The sequence below is a fragment of the Dipodomys ordii genome, unplaced genomic scaffold (assembly GCF_000151885.1).
Source record: "Dipodomys ordii isolate 6190 unplaced genomic scaffold, Dord_2.0 Scaffold12, whole genome shotgun sequence".
NCBI classification, from domain to species: domain Eukaryota; kingdom Metazoa; phylum Chordata; class Mammalia; order Rodentia; family Heteromyidae; genus Dipodomys; species Dipodomys ordii.
The window spans coordinates 582,952-596,094 of NW_012267228.1; the positions used below are offsets into that span (position 1 = coordinate 582,952).

The window sequence follows — 13,143 nt, forward strand, 5'->3', positions numbered from 1 at the left end:
CACCCCGGCCTCTGCGCTCGCTGTGGGGCCCGCACCCAGCCTCTGCGCTCCCTGTGGGGCCTGCACCCCGGCCTCTGCTCTCGCTGTGGGGCCTGCACCCCGGCCTCTGCGCTCCCTGTGGGGCCCGCACCCCGGCCTCTGCGCTCCCTGTGGGGCCTGAACCCCGGCCTCTGCTCTCGCTGTGGGGCCTGCACCCCGGCCTCTGCGCTCCCTGTGGGGCCTGCACCCCGGCCTCTGCGCTTGCTGTGGGGCCCGCACCCCGGCCTCTGCGTGAGCAGCCACACGGCCTGCACAGCGCACGCGGCGACCGTGTTTCCCCCTTCCTTCTCTTTCCCTTTGGTCTTTTCTTTTTGGTGGTGCTGGGTTTGAGTCACACCTTCAGTCTTGCTTTTTGCCCAGGGCTGGCCTTGGGCCACAGTCCTTCTGCTTGTGCCTAGCCGGATCACCTGTGTGCGCCACTAAGCCTGGCTCGTTTGTTGAGCTGCAATCTCACATTTTGCTTGGGCTTGCCTCAGCCCCGCTCCTCGCGAGCTCCGCCTCCTGAGGGGCTGGGATGGCAGGCATGAGCCGCTACACCACTTCTTTTTGTCCCGAGTTCTCAGGTGAGCACTTGGCTTCTCTGGAGCAGGAGTGGTTGGTGCTTCGCGGGGCCTGCTACCTCCCCTCTCTGTGTCCCCTCCCAGCTGCTCCAGGGGGCCTTGCCCCGTACGGTCCGGTCTGTCCCCCACGCGGTCCCTGTCTGTCCGCCGGGCCCGAGCTGTCCCTGAGCCACGTGACTTCTTGTTCGTGGTGGCCTGCCGCACCCCGTTCTGTTTAGGTAAAAGATGAGGAGTGCAATGGGGGCTGGCCTCCAGAGCCAGCACAACTGCTATTTGTGGTGGTGGTGGTTGGACCAGCCCTGGGACTTGAACTCAGGGCCTGGCCGCTGTGCCGGAGCTACTTTGCTCAAGGCTAGCTCTCTCCCACTTGAACCAGAGCTCAAGGACTAGTTGGTTGCCCCTCCCCCAGGGGTGGACACGCCTGGCTTCTTCCCAGAGCCAAGTGCTCGGCTGGAAGACTGGGTGCTGCTGTGTCTGTCCACCGTGGGGTTCCGGGCTCCAGTCCCATCCTGAAGTCCCGCAGGAGTCCTGGCCTCCTGTGTCCTGGCCTTCCAGGGGCTTGGACGGAGGCCACAGCTCCACTCTGGTGGCAGCTGGGACTTGGGGAGGGGCGCCCTCTGAATGAAGCCAGCACTGAGCCGGGGCTCTGCCCACCCCTCCACCTGAGCTTTGGGCTGTGTCACCCTGGGAATGGGCCTCGCCAGGCCCTCGCGGAGTGAACTTGCACCTCTGTCCTGGCTGTGCAACTTCTGGCGAACGTGTCTCCCTCTCTGAGTCTTAGTTGTGCCTCTGTCAGATGTGGGCTGGTTGCTCAGGGTTCCTGAGAAACATTAGCAAGACGTCAGTTAGCACAGGGGGCTGCTCGGGCCAAGCGCGCCTTTCTTTCCCTGCCAGCTGCGGGCTGAGCTCGGGGTGGACTGTTTTTGTTTGAGTGAACAGTCATGTGTTTTTGCTGGCCAGAAGCTGTCGCTCTGGCAGAGGTGGAGGACCAGCCCTGCTGGGGCTAGGCAGGGTGCTGAGCTGCTCACTTCCTGGCCCGCCTCCACGTGAGGCCCAGGCCGGGCCCCTCCCTAGCTGACAGCCCCCCTGCCTGTCCCAAGATGGGGGCACAGGCCGGCTTTGTAAGTCACCTGGGGGCAGCAGCTCCAAGTGTGGGGACCCCGGGCTCAGGGTCACAGGCGGCCCCGTGGATTGTCTAAAAGAAGCTGCAATCTGGAGATTCACGTGATGGCTGTCCATGTGGAGGTGGAGGCAGTTAGTAACACTGGGCTGCTCTCTCTGGTGTGGGGCAGGGATCACATCGCCCTGACGCCCCAGGCTCCTCTTCACATCGGTAGGATGGCTTCACCGTGGTCGCTCTGGTGGCCACTTGCTCCGCAGGCCACGGGGGTGGGGTGGGAGGCAGACCGGACAGTGTGTGGTCAAGGTGTGAGGTGTAAGGACATGGCGAGGTCCCCCCCCATGTTCAGGCAGAGCAGCCTGCAAAGCTGCTGGCTGGGAGTGAGGTTTGGGGGAGCCCTAGGCTGGCCATGGCTTCCCACTGGGGACCCTGAGCCATCGGTCCCTCCGGTGAGGCCGTATGGGGAGGCTGGGGTTCAGTGAATGGAACTCAGGCCCCACACCTGCCCCGAGGAAGATTCGTGTATACATGTACACACGTGTCCCTAGACACACTCACTGCTGGGATCTGCGGAGTGCTCTGTGCTTACACACGCACTGGGTCCGCCACCCAACAGATCTGAGCACGCGTCTTTCTGGTGTCTAGGTTAGCTCAGCCCCTCCACCCCTGCCAAAGTCACCATTCGGCTTGAGCAGTGAGTTGTGCCTATTACCCACCTGCCTGTCAGAACGGGGCCAGCTGAGGATGCCTCTGGCTTCCCTGGTACGAGCTGGGGTCTTTGGGGCTCGCACACAGCCCTCACACGGAGCAGTGAGACTGTGGGCCGTTAAATACAGCTGAGTTGCCCCTGCGAGGAAGCTGGCTGCTCACTGCAGTGGGCGCTAGTGTGCACGGGTGGAGGGGGGAAGCAGCCGGCCGGGAGCGCCGTGCGTGCTTCGCAGGCCGGGAGCGCCGTGCGTGCTTCGCAGGCCTCGGGCCTTCCTGTCTGTAGATGTCCGCGCGGCGTGGGGCTGGCCGCGCCCGGGCATGGCTAGCTCTAGCTGGTGTAACCAGTGTGTCAAAGCACGCTGCCAGCCGACGTGCCAGCGGCAGGCGAGTGTTCCGGTCGCCTCTGCTACCGGGACGGATGGTGCCGCCGCCATCTTGGCCCCGTCCTGGGCACGCGGAACTCTGTGTGTAGCTTCCATCTGTTTCCCGCTGGACCGCGGCGCAGAGCGGCTCCCCAGCCCGCAGGCCGTGGTCCTTTGCCCGTCTGAGGACCGCGCTTCCGCCGGGACTGCGGGCGTCTCCCAGAGCGGCCAGGTCTTCTCTTTCGCAGACTCCTTTCTGCTCTTGGGGCGATTGTGGCTGGGTCTGTCGCCGGTGCTGCCGTCCAAGGGACCCCATGTCCTTGTTGGATGTGCTGCCCCACTTCCCAGCGAGGCGTGTGTCCTGTGAGAGGCCTCTGTGCCCCGGGCTGCTCCCGTGAGGTGTTTTGTGGGTTCGCTGTTGACACAGAGGCCCTGGTGGGGGGATTCGCTCCTTTTGGCAGCGCTTGCTCCGCTCCGTGCACCGCAGCTGACGGCTCTGGGACCAGCGCTCGTGTCGGCGCTGAAGCCTGCATTCTCTTCTTCATCCGGCTGGCTGGTTTTAGTTTGCGCCCTGCTTCTTTGGTTCTTGTAGGTAATGCTCGTGTGCCGGCTCTGCTGAGCTGGGTGTGTGCTGGGCTGGGGCGAGCGGGGGCCGGGCTGGGGCTGGCGGACCTCGGGGGCTCCCCTGGGTCTCGTCCCCAGGGCCAGCCCTGACTTGTCCACGTGGAGGGAGGGCAGGAGCTGCAGGGCCTCCCGGATTTCATGCGGGCTAAAGCTGGGGGACTGAGCTGGGGCAGGCTCGGGCGGAGCCCCCATCCGTCCACCACCCTCCTGCTCCGCTCTGTGACCCCAGGGCCCGGAGACAGTTGTGCCCAGGTCGTCTGCCGGCTTGGCCACATCTCAGACCTCATGAAAAGATGCGGGCACCTGGGTGGTGAGGAAGCCAGCCTGGCCCCTCCCCCAGAGAGCACTGCGGCAGGGGCAGGGCCCAGGCTGCAGCAATCTCTGGCTGTTTGCTGAGGCTCTGCAAACATCCTGAGCAAACTGGCGGGGGTGTGTGGACAGGACCCCATCAGCCCTTTCCTGCCAGGTGGAGAAATTCCTCTGCAGCCCTCCAGAGCCCCGTTCAGGGATTTCACATCCGGGAGAGGGGGGCAGTGGGGGGCGGGTGGGGTGAGGGGAAGGGCAGGGGGGAGGGGAAGGGTCTTGACCTCTGGGTTGGATTGTTCCGGATACCCATTGTCCTGTAATCAAAGGAAGTGAGGGTCATCCCTGAATGCCTGCAGCTGTTTATAACTGGACTTTCCTGGCCGGTGATGCCAGCCTGCCGTGGAGGGCAGAGGGGTCCCTTGGGTCTGGCCACTCCTGCCGCCCACTCCCCACCAGAACCCCAGGCTGGGCCCCAGGACAGCTCTGTGATGGGGTCAGTCCTTCCGAGATGCTGAGCCCAGCACCGGGCAGGTCTGTGCCTGGACCTGTGCTGTCCCAAGGGCCTTTGGTCCGTGTACCCCGCTCCACGTGGCTTTGTGTCCCTGTGTCCAGTGCTGTGCAGGTCTGGTTCTGTCAGCTTGCGGAGTCCTCGTGTATTCACTGGTCCCCTGTGCTGGCGCCCTGGCTGCCCAGCCCCCCGCTCAGCCCCCACAGGCCCCGGCGCTGGTTGTGACCAGGCAGGGGGGCTTCCCTGGCCGGTGCACGCAGGCCCGAGCTTCAGCCACGCAGGCTCACTGCCTCCTGTGCTGTCTTTGCTCCTTGGTGGTTCTTTCTCGTTTCTCCGGGGGTCGAGGTGCTGTTCTTCGGGGTGGTCTTTGCCTTGGCTGGCTTCAGGATTTTTGTGGATTTTTGTGGATGGCAGGTTGTGTGTGTGTGTGTTGCCACTTCTGTGCACTTTGGAGATGGCTGCAGTCCCGTGCTGTGGTCTGGGGGCTCTGGGGTGTGGGTGGCCCCAGTTGAGCCCTTGGAGTCGCTCTTTGGCTATGGGGCTCCCCCAGCCCCTGTGGGAAGGCGGGGCCTCCTGGGTGAGTCCCCCAGGGTTGGGGGTGGGAGGGCTTTCCTGCCCCACGCCATGCTGCCCCTGCAGGCTCCATCAAAGACCTGATCGAGACGTGCTGCGCGGCCGGCCAGCAGTGGGCCATCGACAAGGACGAGTGTCTGGAGATCCCCGAGAGCGGGCCGGAGGGCGACACGTGCAGGTGAGGGGCCCGGGCACCCCGTGTCCCCAGCACCGCTGACTGTGCGGATCTGCTGCCGGCCCAGTGCTCTGGTGCGGGGCGCCATTTGGGGTGCGCTGAGGGGGCCCCGCATCACTGGGACAGCCCCAGGGGCGCGCTGAGGGGCCCCGCATCACCGGGCAGCCCCGTCTCCCCCAGGCGTGCGTTCCTTCCCATCCAGCTGCCTGGGCGACCCCCGAGACCTGGCCATTCTCCGTCCTCCCCTGCTGCCCGTTTCCTCTGGCCCTGGGGTTCCCGGCGCTGAGCCACTTAGGCCCAAGGTTGAGAAAGATGCCGCGTGGCCACCATCTCCCCTCCTCTTGGCACCCCATCTTTCCAGACGGCATAGTTCAGGGAGCGCACGATTCCCTGCCCAGCGCCCTGGCAGGATGGCCTCCGTGACACCCCTTTTCTGCAGGGTGGCCTCCGCGACACCCCCTTTTTTGCAGGGTGGCCTCCGCGACACCCCTTTTCTGCAGGGTGGCCTCCGCGACACCCCTTTTCTGCAGGGTGGTCTCCGCGACACCCCCTTTTCTGCAGGGTGGCCTCCGCGACACCCCTTTTCTGCAGGGTGGCCTCCGCGACACCCCTTTTCTGCAGGGTGGCCTCCGCGACACCCCTTTTCTGCAGGGTGGCCTCCGTGACACCCCTTTTCTGCAGGGTGGCCTCCGTGACACCCCTTTTCTGCAGGGTGGCCTCCATGACACCCCCTTTTTTGCAGGGTGCCTCTGCGACACCCCCTTTTCTGGTGCCCAGCGCACGCTGCCTTTTTTGCACAGTGCCTCTGCCCCCCTGTCCTGCCAACCTCCAGTCTGGGCTGCTGAGGAGTTAGAGCATGCGCTGCGCCGGGCTGGGCACACGCGTGTGCTCTTGCTCTCCCTGGTGACAAGGAAGCCAGGAGGCACCCGCCCCGGGGTGCAGGTGCGGAGCACCCCTCCTGGAGCCCCTGGCCTGATCGTCCTGGCTCAGCCGTCACTGCTCCAGGGCCGCCCCACAGAGAGGGCTGGCATTCCGGGGACCCCTCTCCTCTCCCGCATGGGTCCCCCAGGGGCTTTCTGCAGGAACCCCATCCTGCCAGGCCCGGCTGCGTTTCTGGGTTCAGCCTAGAAATGAGCTCATACCGCCCGGCCCCGCTTGCTGCGGACGTGCCCCCCGCCCCCCCTGGCCTCCCCTCCGGGACGGGGTTCTGTGGAGGACGGGACCCTGGGCTGAGCCGCCCGCCTTACAGGACTGCCCAGAAGCACTGCTGCATCTCCTACCTGAAGGAGAAGAGCTGCGTGGCCGGTGTCATGGGAGCCAAGGAGGGCGAGGCCTGCGGAGCTGAGGAGGAGGACAGCTGCGGCGTCTCCCTGTACAAGGCAAGCTGGCCTGTCCCGCCCGCCACCGGGCAGCTCCCGCGGCCTCCCCCTCCCCCCGCCACCCCCCTCCCTGGGCCCGGGAGACACACGGCATCATCGGCGAACCTGGTGTGTGCCAGGCATTGGAGATGGATGGTGGGCCGCGGTGGGGGATGGAGCCCCCTTTCGGGTCACATGCCAGAAGGCCACAGTGCCAAGGAGGTTAGTGAAGGAGGTCCGTGCAGCCCGGGTGACAAGTTTGGCCACAGGCAGAAGAAATCCCTGAACAGGACGTTGGCGTCCCTCAGAGCAGTGCGCAGCCCTCGGCGGGGGCGGGGGCGCGGGCTCCTTCCCCTGAATTGGCCAGGGCCGCCTAGCGGCTTTGGGGCCCCAGCGGTCCTCTGAGCACTGTGGACGGGAGGGAGAGTCAATCACTAGAGCTGTTGCCGTCAAAAGAAAAAAGAAAAAATTAAATGGCGGTCTGAGCCGGTGTAAGGCCACACAGCGTTCAGGGGCCCGGCTTTCTGTTCAACGGTCCTCAGCTTGCAGCTTCTACCTCAAGTCATTTCATGACTCAATATGGCTGCAAAAGTGCCAGCCACCCAAATGTTCCCATGAAGGGAGATGTGAAGGGCAGAAAGGACGAACTTTGTGGTAGTCGGTCCCCACGAAAAGCTCTCTCTTGGAAACTACAGTGAAGTAGGGGATGCTGGCTTCCGGCTGGCCTGGCCAGGATGGAAACACGCTGCACTGCTGGTCAGGGTAGGACAGACACGCTGCTCTGCTGGTCAGGGTAGGACAGACACGCTGCTCTGCTGGTCAGGGTAGGACACACTGCACTGCTGCGGGTGCGTCTCCAGTGCTCTCTGCAAAGGGACATTTATTTATTTACTTATGGAGACTAGCATAGCCCTGTGCTGTATTGGACCTGGGACACAGAGGTAGAGCTTCTGCCCTGAGACAGGACACGGGCAGTGGGCAGAGGAGACCAGACTACATTGAATCGCGCCCTTGCCAGGCATAGTAGGTTATGCTTGTGATCCCAGCTACTTGGGAGGCATAGATTGGGAGGATCGTGGTTCAAGACCAGTTCAGGTTAAAACAAACCCTAGCAAACCCCAACTCAACCAACAAGGTGGGTACGGTGGTGTGTGCCTGTCATCCCAGCTATGTAGGAAAAATATATAGGAAGATCTTGGTCCTGGCCAGCCAAAGGAAAAGTACAAGAGCCTACCTGAAAATTAACTGAAAGCAAAAGAGCTGGTGGCATAAGTGGTACAGCACTTGCTTAGAAATCACAAGGCCCTGAGTTCAAACCCCAGTACCACCAAAATAAAACAAAAGCAAACAGCCCAAACCATTCACCAGCCCCTCCCAGCACGGGCAGGGGGTGATGGCCCACGTCTCCCACAGCAATGCTGTGACTGCTGTGGCCTGGGACTGAGAGTGAGGGCTGAGGGCCAGTCCTGCGAGTCCAACCCCAACCTGGGCTACCCCTGTAACCACGTCATGCTCTCCTGCTGTGAGGGCGAAGACCCCCTCATGGTGCCTGAGGTCCGCCAGCCTCCAGAGCCCCAGGCTGCCCCTCGGAGAGGTGAGTGAGGTCCTCCCCAGCCGGCGACTGGGGCGGGTGGGAGGAGCCATGGCATGTGGGAGGAGCCAAGGGCATGTGGGAGGAGCCTAGGGTGGGTGGGAGGAGCCAAGGGCAGGTGGGAGGGGCCATGGGCAGGTGGGAGGGGCCAAGGGCAGGTGGGAGGGGCCAAGGGCAGGTGGGAGGAGCCAAAGCCAGGTGGGAGGGGCCAAGGGTGGATAGGAGGAGCCAAGGGCAGTGGGAGGAGCCAAGGGCAGGTGGGAGGGGCCAAGGCCTTGTGGGAGGAAGACCTAGGCAGGTGTGAGGGGCCAAGGGCAGGTAGCCTCTGTGGGGACTCTGGTTCCACTGTCACGTTTGTGGAACAAGCTCTTCTCTCCACGGAGTGCTGAGGCCACTCCCTGTGGCCTTTACTTTTTTACTTGTGAAATGAGGTTCTCACCATCTACTCCACCATGAGCCCAGCGGCCACCCAGTACCTTTGCACTTCCTTACCACCCTCCCAGCTTCTATCTTCTTCCACAGCTACTAATCCATCCATCCAATCATCCACTCATCTACCCACCCATCCATCCATCCACCTACCCATCACCCATCCACCCACCCATCTACCCATCTGTTCATCCACCCATCCATCCACCTATTCATCATCCATCCAACCACTCATCCACCCACCCATCCATCCACCCACCCATCATCCACCTATCCACCTATCCATCCACCCATTCACTCATCCATTCCTTTCTTCTCCACTTACCATCATCCATCTATCCCCTTACCATCCACCCATCAATCCATCATCCATCCATCCACCCATCCCCCAATAATCATCCAACCACTTTCCATCTACCACCAATCCACTGACCCATTCATTCCATCCACCCATCCATCCACCCACCCATCCACATATCCCCCCACCCATCCATCCACCAATTCATTCATCTATCTACCCATCCATTCATTCCATCCATCCACCCACCCACCCATGTATTCATCCATGCATCCACATGTCCATCCATCCACCCACCCATGTATTCATCCATGCATCCACATGTCCATCCATCCATCCATCCATCCATCCATCAATTCATTCATCTATCTACCCATCCATTCACTCCCTGATCCATCTATTCACCCAACCTCACTGACTGGCAGACCTGCACTGGTTCATGGGGCTTGTGCACTCTACCACCGGTTCTGGCCAACCTGGCTCCGTCCTGGCTGCTGACCACCACTGCAGTTTCAGAGGCAGAGGTGGTGAGCCGGGAGGCCCTGACACTGGGCACAGAGGCTGAGCTGCCCAACAGCCTGCCCGGCGATGACCAGGATGAGTGCCTGCTGCTCCCCGGAGAGCTGTGCCAGCACCTGTGCATCAACACCGTGGGCTCCTACCGCTGTGCCTGCTTTCCTGGCTTCTCACTGCAGGATGATGGCCGCTCCTGCCGTCCAGGTGAGCCTCGGACCGCGGGGCGGGGCTGGGCTGCCCGCGGTGGGGATGGGGATGTGCTCTGCTAAAGGCACGGAGCCCTGGGAATGCTGGAGGCTCTGTCCCGGAGCTCCCCCTGCTGGGCTGCCCAGGATGGAGTCATTGTTGGTGTGGACTTTTCTCCCCTCCACCCCTTTCCATCCCACCTAGCTTGTGAGATGATTCTTGCCTGAGCTACTCTGCAGTCTGAGCCTCAGTTTCTCCTGTAAGATGGGGGTGGGGAACGGTGTGGTACCCAGGCATGAGAAGGCCTGGTGGAGGATGGGAGCCTCCCCTTGCTGTCTGCCCATGCCAGATGGAGAACCCCGGCAGCTGGACGTGGCGCCAGAGCCTGCACCCAGGCCAGAGCCGGCCCCTGCGGCCTCCAATTCCATCCCCATGCCGGTGCCACAGCCCAACACCTGCAAAGGTGAGTGGAGGGGCGTCCTCCATGGGGTGCCGGGCTCCGGGCACGGCCCTGGACCAGCTGGGGCTGGGGGCCAGCTGTGTGGCCCAGGCCACGGCGGGGGAGGGGCGTCCTCCATGGGGTGCTGGGCTCCGGGCACGGCCCTGGACCAGCTGGGGCTGGGGGCCAGCTGTGTGGCCCAGGCCACGGCCGGGCCTCTGACCCCCTGTGGTTCCCCCCAGACAACGGGCCCTGCAGGCAGGTGTGCAGAATCATCGGGGGCGCCGCCATGTGCTCCTGCTTCCCGGGCTATGCCATTATGGCGGACGGCGTGTCCTGTGAAGGTGAGGACTCTGGGCCCCCCTCACACACGCAAACCCGGCCGACCCGGGGTGGGGCTCCAGTCGGGCGGTCAGGTGGTCAGGACCCAGACTCACCGTGTGTGTGGTCTGGCTGCTGTGGTGGAGCCCAGAGGAGCCGCCTACATGCTTGCCACGGATTGCTCAGCTGTGTCCCAAGCCGTTTCTCAAGCTTGGACAGGAATGCAGGTCACCTGCAGATCTGGCCACACATAGCCATCGTGACTGCCTCCGGTGCCCCAGGAGGCCCAGCCGGGCCTGGGAATTCCTTCCTTCCTTCCTTCCTTCCTTCCTTCCTTCCTTCCTTCCTTCCTTCCTTCCTTCCTGTCAGTACTGGGGCTTGCACTTATGGCCTGGATGCTGTCCCTTAGCTTTTTAGCTCAAGGCTGGCATTCTACCACTCAAACCACAGCTCCACTTCAACTTTTTGGTGGTTAATTAGAGATAAGAGTTTCCCAGACTTTCCTGCTTGGGCTGACTTTGAATCGCAGTCCTCAGACCTCAGCTTCGTAAGTAGCTAGGATTGCAGATGTGAGCCACAGGGCTGCCAACCAGGACTCCGTGGCTCTCTTTGGCCACACCTGCCTGTGAGGCTGTCCCTGTCCGTGTGGCCAGGCCGCCCAGCCCTGGGTGAGCCCTGGGTGGAGGAAGGGCAGGAGGAGCCGATGTGGTCACGTGGCAGCTGCGCCCGCAGCGGCCCCTCCCTCTCGCCTGCTCACCCAGGAGGAAGTTTCAGGGATTCCAGTCAGGTGTGCCCAGGATAGTCACCTCCCTCCCAGATGCTCAAAGCCACATCTTGCCCTTGACTATGCAACACCAGGGGTGCTGCAGCCCTGCCAAGGCACACACACACAGTGGTGCCTGGCAGACGCAGGCAGAGCTGTGCCCTCTGTCCAGCTGACCACGAGGCGTGGCCAGTGTCCACTCTCTGCAGGCCACCTGTCCTGCTCCGGGGCCTGTAGTAAGAGCTGTGGGGCGCGAGCCTGCGCTCGGAGAGCACGCACGCAGCCCTGCCCGGGGGGCAGTCCCGCTCTGCTGTGTTTGCGATCCTCAAATGCGTTACCAACCAGGAAAAGCTCAAGAACTTCTAAACTCGCTCCAGATTCGGAGCTTCCCTGGAAACTTCCTAACATCTGCCCACCCTCCCTCGAGCTCCCTTGGTAACCCCTTCTCTCCAGCCTTGCCCCTTAATCTCGAGTTCACAACTTGGCCGCTGTGGATGGACACTGACGTGGGGGAGGCCGTGTCTGGTCCTGCCCACTGTGTGAGGGAGGGTGGACAGCCTGGCCTCCCGAGACTCGCTCGCCGCTCCGCATCCTTCCTGGGGGAGGGAGGGGGGCCTGGTGCTGACATGGGTGGCAGACTTGGTTCTAAGGCCTAGCTGCCCCTCAGGTGGGCTGGGAGGTCCGGGAAAGCCCGGCCCCCTCCCTGCCCCACCCGAAGCTCCCCAGGCCACGCCCCTCTAACAGCCCTTCTGCTTTTCCCTCCCCCCCCCCATTGGCTGCCACTAGACCAAGATGAGTGTCTGACGGGCGCTCATGATTGTAGCCGGCGGCAGTTCTGTGTGAACACCCTGGGATCCTTCTACTGTGTCAACCACACAGTGCTGTGTGCCGAGGGCTTTATCCTCAATGCGCACAGGAAGTGCGTGGGTAAGCGAGAGCCCCGCTGCACCCCGCCACGGCCTGCCCTCCGCTCCACGCCAAGCCCGCCACACTGCCACAAGCTAAAGGGCCCGCCCTGTGCACGCCAGCCCAGCGACCCGTGTCCCGTGTCCCCTCCTGTCTCCACGTCTTGTCGTTTTGTCCCACCTGCTTCTCTCCGGGAGCTGCTTTTCCAAGGAGCGCGCCTGGGTGTGCGTCCTGGCTGGGCAGGGACGAGGTCAATGGGAGCAGGGCAGCGTGAGGGGTCTGGAGGCTGGGGGGGGCGTGCCCGGCGTCTTGTGCCTGGCAGCCCTGAGCTGTGGACAGATGTCTCGTCCCCGCCGTGATTTCCTCAGCCGTCCCAGGGCTGTGGGGCGTGCACGGGCGGTGCAGGGCTGGAGGCACGGTGAGCCGCTGGCTCACGGCTTGGTGGTCCTTAGAGGTACGTGGACCCTGGGGTGCGTGGGCAGGTCCAGCTGGCTCTGGACTGGCGCGTGGCAGTGGAACACGCCTCTGAGCCTCTGTGAGGGCTGGGCACCCGTGCCCGGCCTGTGTGGCAGGGTCAGGGCTGGGAAGCAGCTATCCCGTTCTGTCTCTCCGTGCCCATGTGGGGCTCCCGTGGGCGTCTGCAGCTAGGATTCACAGTGCTCTCACTGGGGACGCCTAAGCCAGCAGGGCCACAGGCCTGGCCCCAGGGCCTCGGTGGCCTGGGAACAGCAGCAGGGACAGTCAGGGGGAGGAGTCACACCAGCGTGGGGCACTCTGGGAAGGCGGGCGTTGGGCCTGACCCTGTCCAGCACACACAGGACGCTGTGGGGCAGGCGGAGCAGCTCGGGGTGTGGGGTAGGGCCGGTGCAGGGTGCGCAGGGCATGCGGCCAGAGCCTCGTGTGTCTTCTCTGTGCTTGGGGACCATGTCCAGCCCGGATGTTCCCTGCCTCCTCCATCGCTGGGCAGCCAGGCCGCTGGGCCGGGCCATGCAGCCCTGCAGACATGTTTGCCCAGGCCTCAGCGGTGGGCACAACATGACCTCCCAATGTGCTTGTGGCCATGGGTAGCTCATCCGGGTGGGCCGGGTCTGTGTGTGCCTGTGGGGAAGGGAGAGTGGAGCCTGCCAGGCCCGCGAGCTCCTTCTCTGGGGTGCGGCGCCCTGGGGGTGCGGCTGCCAGTGGCCTGGGGATCAGGCTCTCACCTGCGGGGCTGCAGCCCGTCCCTGCCAGGTGCAGGGGCGTCTGGGGCAATGCCTGTGTGTCCCACACATGTAGTCAGCCCGAAGGTGAGAGAAGAGGGCCTCACTTGGCTGGGCCACGTTCTCAGCCGTGGGGGCGCCACCTCCAGACGGTGTGGAAGG

The 13,143-nt window shown here is 63.5% G+C and overlaps 1 protein-coding gene across 1 annotated transcript in view; it reads left to right on the plus strand.

Moving 5' to 3' along the window:
- The window catches only part of Fbln2 (fibulin 2), a 47,639-nt gene that overhangs the window by 18,547 nt on the left and 15,949 nt on the right, over positions 1-13,143 (plus strand). Inside the window, exons 4-10 of the mRNA XM_013010324.1 lie at positions 4,867-4,978; positions 6,225-6,354; positions 7,747-7,927; positions 9,162-9,371; positions 9,703-9,816; positions 10,035-10,136; positions 11,663-11,803. Of these exons, the coding sequence (XP_012865778.1) occupies positions 4,867-4,978; positions 6,225-6,354; positions 7,747-7,927; positions 9,162-9,371; positions 9,703-9,816; positions 10,035-10,136; positions 11,663-11,803 (990 nt within the window). The remainder of the gene's footprint in view (positions 1-4,866; positions 4,979-6,224; positions 6,355-7,746; positions 7,928-9,161; positions 9,372-9,702; positions 9,817-10,034; positions 10,137-11,662; positions 11,804-13,143) is intronic.